This window comes from Petromyzon marinus, chromosome 76 (genome assembly GCF_048934315.1).
Source record: "Petromyzon marinus isolate PM22_M1 ecotype Great Lakes invasive population chromosome 76, UKy_Petmar_22M1.pri1.0, whole genome shotgun sequence".
Classification (NCBI taxonomy): domain Eukaryota; kingdom Metazoa; phylum Chordata; class Hyperoartia; order Petromyzontiformes; family Petromyzontidae; genus Petromyzon; species Petromyzon marinus.
In genome coordinates this window covers 2,861,858-2,869,716 of record NC_133742.1, presented here as the reverse complement: position 1 = coordinate 2,869,716, position 7,859 = coordinate 2,861,858, and the positions used below count along the sequence as shown (strand labels likewise).

The 7,859-nt window shown below is 47.0% G+C and overlaps 1 protein-coding gene across 2 annotated transcripts in view; it reads left to right on the top strand.

Annotated features, from left to right (window-relative positions):
* Nucleotides 1-781: 781 nt before the first annotated feature.
* The window catches only part of LOC116957530 (CXADR-like membrane protein), a 29,015-nt gene continuing 21,937 nt past the window's right edge, over nt 782-7,859 (top strand). The window contains exons 1-2 of one of the 2 annotated variants that reach the window (XM_076056517.1): nt 782-1,035; nt 3,402-3,611. In XM_076056517.1, the coding sequence (XP_075912632.1) occupies nt 3,587-3,611 (25 nt within the window). In that variant the 5' untranslated portion in view covers nt 782-1,035; nt 3,402-3,586. The remainder of the gene's footprint in view (nt 1,036-3,401; nt 3,612-7,859) is intronic. The other variant, XM_032979739.2, reaches the window with a different exon arrangement.

The following is a 7,859-nucleotide window of genomic DNA, read 5'->3' as shown; positions in this document are numbered from 1 at the left end:
TACACTATTACACTATACACTACTACACTATATACTGCACTATATACAACACTATACACTACACTATACACTACTACACTACTATACACTACTACACTACTATACACTACTACACTATACACTACACTATACACTACTACACTACTATACACTACTACACTACTATACTACTATACACTTCACTATAATTGTAAATGTGTGCAGTGGGTTTACTCTCCAACACTCCCTAACCGGTTCGTGCTGAACCGGTTACTGCATCGGCATCCACGTTTTGTTGACGTGACGCAAACCTCCTTCACAGGTTGTGTACTGGCGCTGGGTGGTGGCGGGCCTAACGACACACGACACACAATTTATACATCAGGCGAAATCTCACGAAATTCCGTGTGTATTCATTTTAATAGTTAAAAAATATATATGTTTATATATATGTAGACTAAGGCCGTAGGCATGGAGTAAACATTGATCTAAATTTGAAAACGAATTTCCTGCTATTTCCTTTGCTTAAATATATATATTTTTTACTAACACATAAGATGGACTTTTTATTTATGTTTTACAATAATGTCTAAGGGTGTATTGTATCACATTGCTCTGGTTTAAAAACAAAAAAATATATATATTTTGTATTACTTTTTCTCGTTTCATTGCATGTAATGACAGACATTAGGGGATTCAAAAACTACGACCGTAACCGCGATCATAGAGGCACGAATATATTTTACAGCAATATATTGGGGAGCGACACGTGGTGAGAAATCCGATGATCTTCCAAGCTCTTTGTCGCTGGCCCGCCCACTCGTTTCGCTGGCGTCGCCAGACGTCGTTTCACGGATTGTACCACAACCCAGGGCGATAAACAGCGGGTGGGTGGAGATAGAGCTAGAGACAAGGAAACCACGCGGGGTTGTTGCAGTGTGAACGGGGTGCGTTGGGCGATGAGTTTATAAACAAGCGGTGGAGATCGGCGCTGGTCACGGTTGTGCCCGGGAAAAGGTTTGCGGTGTGGGTGTCAGCGCGCTGGCAGATCGAGAGGTAGACACGCACACAGACAGAGAGAGAGACACACACAACAGACACAGCGAGAGAGACGCACACACAGAGAGAGACACAGACACAGCGAGAGAGACACACTAAAAGAGAGAGACACACACACACATCAGACACAGCGAGAGAGACACACACAGAGAGAGAGACACAGACACTCATACACAGCGAGAGAGACACACTAAGAGAGAGAGACACACACACACATCAGACACAGCGAGAGAGACACACACAGAGAGACACACACACAGACACAGCGAGAGAGACACATACAGAGACACACACACACAGACACAGCGAGAGAGACACACACAGAGAGACACAGACACACAGATACAGCGAGAGAGACACACACAGAGAGACACAGACACTCATACACAGCGAGAGAGACACACACACAGAGAGACACAGACACGCACACACAGAGAGACTGACACAGACACACAGAGACACAGACACACAGAGACACAGACACTCATACAGAGAGACACATACACACAGACACCGCGGGAGAGACACACACAGAGACACAGCTGCTACTACAGCTGCTGTCACTGCTACTGCTGCTACTACTGCTGCTGCTACTGCTACTACACCTGCTGTCATTGCTACTACTACTGCTGCTACTACTGTTACTACTACTGTTACTACTACTGCTGCTACTACTGTTACTACTACTGTTACTACTACTGCTGCTACTACTGCTGCTGCTACTGCTGCTACTACAGCTGCTGTCACTGCTACTACTGCTACTACAGCTGTTACTACTACTACAACTGCTACTACTACTACAGCTGCTACTACAACTGCTGTCACTGCTACCACTACTACTACTACAGCTTCCACTGCTACTACTACTACAGCTGTCACTGCTACTACAGCTGCTACTACTGTCACTGCTGCTACTACTGTTGCTACTACTGCTGCTACTGTCACTGCTGCTACTACTGTTGCTACTACTGCTGCTACTACTACTGCTGCTACTGCTACTACTACTGCTGCTACTACTGCTGTCACTGCTACTACTGCTACTACTACTACTGCTGTCACTGCTGCTACAACTGCTACTACAGCTGCTACTAGTACTACAGCTGTTGTCACTGCTGCTATAGCTGCAACTACTACTACTGCTGCTACTACTACTACAGCTGCTACTAGTACTACAGCTGTTGTCACTGCTGCTACAGCTGCAACTACTACTACTGCTGCTACTACTACTGCTACTACTACAGCTGCTACTACTACTATAGCTGCTACTACTACTGCTACTACAGCTGCTACTACTACTACAGCTGCTATTACTGCTGTTACTGCTGCTACAGCTGTTGTCACTGCTGCTCCAGCTGCTACTACAGCTGCTACTACTACTACAGCTGCTACTAGTACTACAGCTGTTGTCACTGCTGCTACAGCTGTTGTCACTGCTGCTACAGCTGCTACTACTACTACAGCTGCTACTACTACAGCTGCTACTACTACTACAGCTGTTACTGCTACTACTACAGCTGTTACTGCTACTACTACAGCTGTTACTGCTACTGCTGTTGTCACTGCTGCTACTACTACAGCTGTTGTTACTGCTGCTACAGCTGTTACTGCTACTACTACAGCTGCTACTACTACTGCTGCTGCTGCTACTACAGCTGTTACTGCTACTGCTGTTGTCACTGCTACTACTACTACAGCTGCTGCTACTACTACTACTACTACAGCTGCTACTACTACTACTGCTGCTACTACTACTACTACAGCTGCTACTACTACTACTGCTGCTGCTACTACTACAGCTGTTGTCACTGCTGCTGTTGTTACTGCTGCTACAGCTGTTACTGCGACTGCTACAGCTGCTACTACTACTACTACAGCTAATACTACGACAGCTGTTGTCACTGCTGCTGTTGTTACTGCTGCTACAGCTGTTACTGCTACTGCTGTTGTCACTGCTGCTGTTGTTACTGCTGCTACAGCTGTTGCTGCGACTGCTGCAACAGCTGTTACTACTACTACTGCTGCTACTACTACAGCTGTTGTCACTGCTGCTGTTGTTACTGCTGCTACAGCTGTTACTGCGACTACTACAGCTGCTACTACTACAGCTGCTACTACTACTGCTGCTGCTACTACTACAGCTGTTGTCACTGCTGCTGTTGTTACTGCTGCTATAGCTGTTCCTGCGACTACTACAGCTGCTACTACTACAGCTGCTACTACTACTACAGCTACTACTACTACAGCTGCTACTACTACAGCTGTTGTCACTGCTGCTGTTGTTACTGCTGCTACAGCTGCTACTACTACTACTGCTGCTACTACTACAGCTGTTGTCACTGCTGCTGTTGTTACTGCTACTACAGCTGTTGCTGCGACTGCTGCAAATGCCCGCGGAGTATCTGGGGACTGTCCAACCGCGCCTCCAGCTGCTGCTACCGCTGCTGCTGCCAATGAAGACTGCGGCGCCTGCAGCAGCAGCAGCAGGATCAGCAGCAGGAGCAGTAGCAGCAGTAGCAGCAGTAGCGCTACGTGAGTAACGAGGGTCGACATGGCGTGGCCGGCGACACTCGCAGGTGAGTGGTGAGTGTGTCCGGTGAGTGGTGAGTGTGAATGGTGAGTGGTGAGTGTGAATGGTGAGTGTGAATGGTGAGTGGTGAGTGTGAATGGTGAGTGGTGAGTGTGAATGGTGAGTGGTGAGTGTGTCCGGTGAGTGGTGAGTGTGAATGGTGAGTGGTGAGTGTGAATGGTGAGTGGTGAGTGTGAATGGTGAGTGGTGAGTGTGTCCGGTGAGTGGTGAGTGTGAATGGTGAGTGGTGAGTGTGAATGGTGAGTGGTGAGTGTGAATGGTGAGTGGTGAGTGTGAGTGGTGAGTGTGAATGGTGAGTGGTGAGTGTGAATGGTGAGTGGTGAGTGTGAATGGTGAGTGGTGAGTGGTGAGTGTGAATGGTGAGTGTGAGTGGTGAGTGTGAATGGTGAGTGGTGAGTGTGAATGGTGAGTGGTGAGTGTGAGTGGTGAGTGTGAATGGTGAGTGGTGAGTGTGAATGGTGAGTGGTGAGTGTGAATGGTGAGTGGTGAGTGTGAATGGTGAGTGGTGCGTGTGAATGGTGAGTGGTGAGTGGTGAGTGTGAATGGTGAGTGGTGAGTGTGAATGGTGAGTGGTGAGTGTGAATGGTGAGTGGTGAGTGGTGAGTGTGAATGGTGAGTGGTGAGTGTGAATGGTGAGTGTGTCCGGTGAGTGGTGAGTGTGAATGGTGAGTGGTGAGTGTGAATTGTGAGTGGTGAGTGTGAATGGTGAGTGGTGAGTGTGAATGGTGAGTGGTGAGTGTGAATGGTGAGTGGTGAGTGTGAATGGTGAGTGGTGAGTGTGAATGGTGAGTGTGAATGGTGAGTGGTGAGTGTGAATGGTGAGTGGTGAGTGTGAATGGTGAGTGGTGAGTGTGTCCGGTGAGTGGTGAGTGTGAATGGTGAGTGGTGAGTGTGAATGGTGAGTGGTGAGTGTGAATGGTGAGTGGTGAGTGTGAATGGTGAGTGGTGAGTGTGAATGGTGAGTGGTGAGTGTGAATGGTGAGTGGTGAGTGTGAATGGTGAGTGGTGAGTGTGAATGGTGAGTGGTGAGTGTGAATGGTGAGTGGTGAGTGGTGAGTGTGAATGGTGAGTGGTGAGTGTGAATGGTGAGTGGTGAGTGTGAATGGTGAGTGGTGAGTGTGAATGGTGAGTGGTGAGTGTGAATGGTGAGTGGTGAGTGGTGAGTGTGAATGGTGAGTGGTGAGTGTGAATGGTGAGTGGTGAGTGTGAATGGTGAGTGGTGAGTGTGAATGGTGAGTGGTGAGTGGTGAGTGTGAATGGTGAGTGGTGAGTGTGAATGGTGAGTGGTGAGTGTGAATGGTGAGTGGTGAGTGTGAATGGTGAGTGATGAGTGTGAATCGTGAGTGGTGAGTGTGTCCGGTGAGTGGTGAGTGTGACTGGTGAGTGGTGAGTGTGAATGGTGAGTGGTGAGTGGTGAGTGTGAATGGTGAGTGTGAATGGTGAGTGGTGAGTGTGAATGGTGAGTGGTGAGTGTGAATGGTGAGTGTGAATGGTGAGTGTGAATGGTGAGTGGTGAGTGTGAATGGTGAGTGGTGAGTGTGAATGGTGAGTGGTGAGTGTGAATGGTGAGTGGTGAGTGTGAATGGTGAGTGTGAATGGTGAGTGTGAATGGTGAGTGGTGAGTGTGAATGGTGAGTGGTGAGTGTGAATGGTGAGTGGTGAGTGTGTCTAAACTACAAATAATCCGCAGGCTTAATCAGGGTGCGGGATCGAACCCACGACCTCCTGTGTACCAGGCGAGGTAGTCAACATCTCTCAGTGTCTGGGATTGAACCCACGACCTCCTGTGTACCAGGCGAGGTAGTCAACATCTCTCAGTGTCTGGGATTTAACTCACGACCTCCTGTGCACCAGGCGAGGTAGTCAACATCTCTCAGTGTCTGGGATTGAACCCACGACCTCCTGTGTAAGGCGAGGTAGTCAACATCTCTCAGTGTCTGGGATTTAACTCACGACCTCCTGTGTACCAGGCGAGGTAGTCAACATCTCTCAGTGTCTGGGATTTAACTCACGACCTCCTGTGTACCAGGCGAGGTAGTCAACATCTCTCAGTGTCTGGGATTGAACCCACGACCTCCTGTGTACCAGGCGAGGTAGTCAACATCTCTCAGTGTCTGGGATTGAACCCACGACCTCCTGTGTACCAGGCGAGGTAGTCAACATCTCTCAGTGTCTGGGATTTAACTCACGACCTCCTGTGTACCAGGCGAGGTAGTCAACATCTCTCAGTGTCTGGGATTGAACCCACGACCTCCTGTGTACCAGGCGAGGTAGTCAACATCTCTCAGTCTCTGGGATTGAACCCACGACCTCCTGTGTACCGGGCGAGGTAGTCAACATCTCCCAGTATCTGGGATTGACCCACGACCTCCTGTGTACCAGGCGAGGTAGTCAACATCTCTCAGTGTCTGGGATTGAACCCACGACCTCCTGTGTACCAGGCGAGGTAGTCAACATCTCTCAGTGTTTGGGATTGAACCCACGACCTCCTGTGTACCAGGCGAGGTAGTCAACATCTCTCAGTGTCTGGGATTGAACCCACGACCTTCTGTGTACCAGGTGAGGTAGTCAACATCTCCCAGGGTCTGGGATTGAACCCACGACCTCCTGCATACCAGGCGAGGTAGTCAACACCTCTCAGTGTCTGGAATTGAACCCACGACCTCCTGTGTACCAGGCGATGTAGTCAACATCTCTCAGTGTCTAGGATTGAACCCACGACCTCCTGTTTACCAGGCGAGGTAGTCAACATCCCTCAGTGTCTGCGATTGAACTCACGACCTCCTGTGTACCAGGCGAGGTAGTCAACATCTCTCAGTGTCTGGGATTGAACCCACGACCTCCTGTGTACCGGGCGAGGTAGTCAACATCTCCCAGTGTCTGGGATTGAACCCACGACCTCCTGTGTGCCAGGCGAGGTGGTCAACATCTCTCAGTGTCTGGGATTTTCCCACGACCTCCTGTGTACCAGGCGAGGTGGTCAACATCTCATAGCCACCGTGATGATGATGAGAGAGAGAGAGAGACGCAGACATCACTTAGGGGCTGCCCATAAATGACGTCACACACCTAGGGGGGTGGAGGGGGATCAGACATTTGTGACGTAGTGTGACGAGGGTGGGGAACGGAGTGAGTTTGAGAAATGTGACGTCACTTCAAAAAGCGGAACTTTAAATAAATATAAACAATTGAATTGTCATAACAACACTATTTTTTTGTGAATTTTCATCATTAACTATTTTATTATTTACATTTGCTAAAGTCACCTTTTATTTATTCCTTGAAGGAACATTTTACTTCTCCATGGGATAATGGAGAAGCATGAATTTGCTGACTTTTTTTTAAATAATTGTTTGTTAAACATTTTAATTTTAATGATTCTACCGGGGCTTTTCATTCTGTGGAGTGAATCTGTGATTGTTATAATTGTACTCTCCGTTGTGCGTCGTTCTACTACAAAGTTGCAAGCATTTCTGTTCAATAGTCGTAATTCCTTTTTTTAATAGTTTATAATTATAAGAAAGAGACTTTCAAAAGAATATTCTGACCATCCGCAGTTTTTTTTAGTTAGACGTTCAACATTTGCCGGAGAACTTCACGCTGAATTTCAGCTTTCCAACGCCTCATTCTACAACAAATGTTCTCTCCCACGGCATCAGAGTGCAGAGCCACATTAAGCACGCACTTCAATGACGCCTCTAATCACCGCACACCTGATATGAGTTAAGTGATGACGTCACCCTGCTGCTGCTCTATATAAAAACCGGGAGCAAGTGGAGAGGGCTTTACCGTTCTGGCTAATTGCCCGATGATGCTGGTGATGTATTTACCAGCGAAACGTCACAGTACAACTCAAACTGTAAATGTTGTGGATTCGCTCTTCAACACACACCGGTGGGCTAAAGTATAGTGAACTAAATTTTGATTTAAAGCTTTCGTGACTGCAGTAATTCATATTCTTAGTTTTTTCGGTAAAGTCACGTTGAAGAGAAACAACAAAATAATAATATATATTATATTAATAATAATTAATATAATATATATTGTATTATTAATAATATATATTATTATTTTGTTGTTTCTCTTCAACGTGACTTTACCGAAAAAACTAAGAATATAAGAGAAACAACAAAATAATAATATATATTATTATTTTGTTGTTTCTCTTCAACGTGACTTTACCGAAAAAACTAAGAATATATAGTGAACTAATTTGTCTTTTTGTCAACGTGAC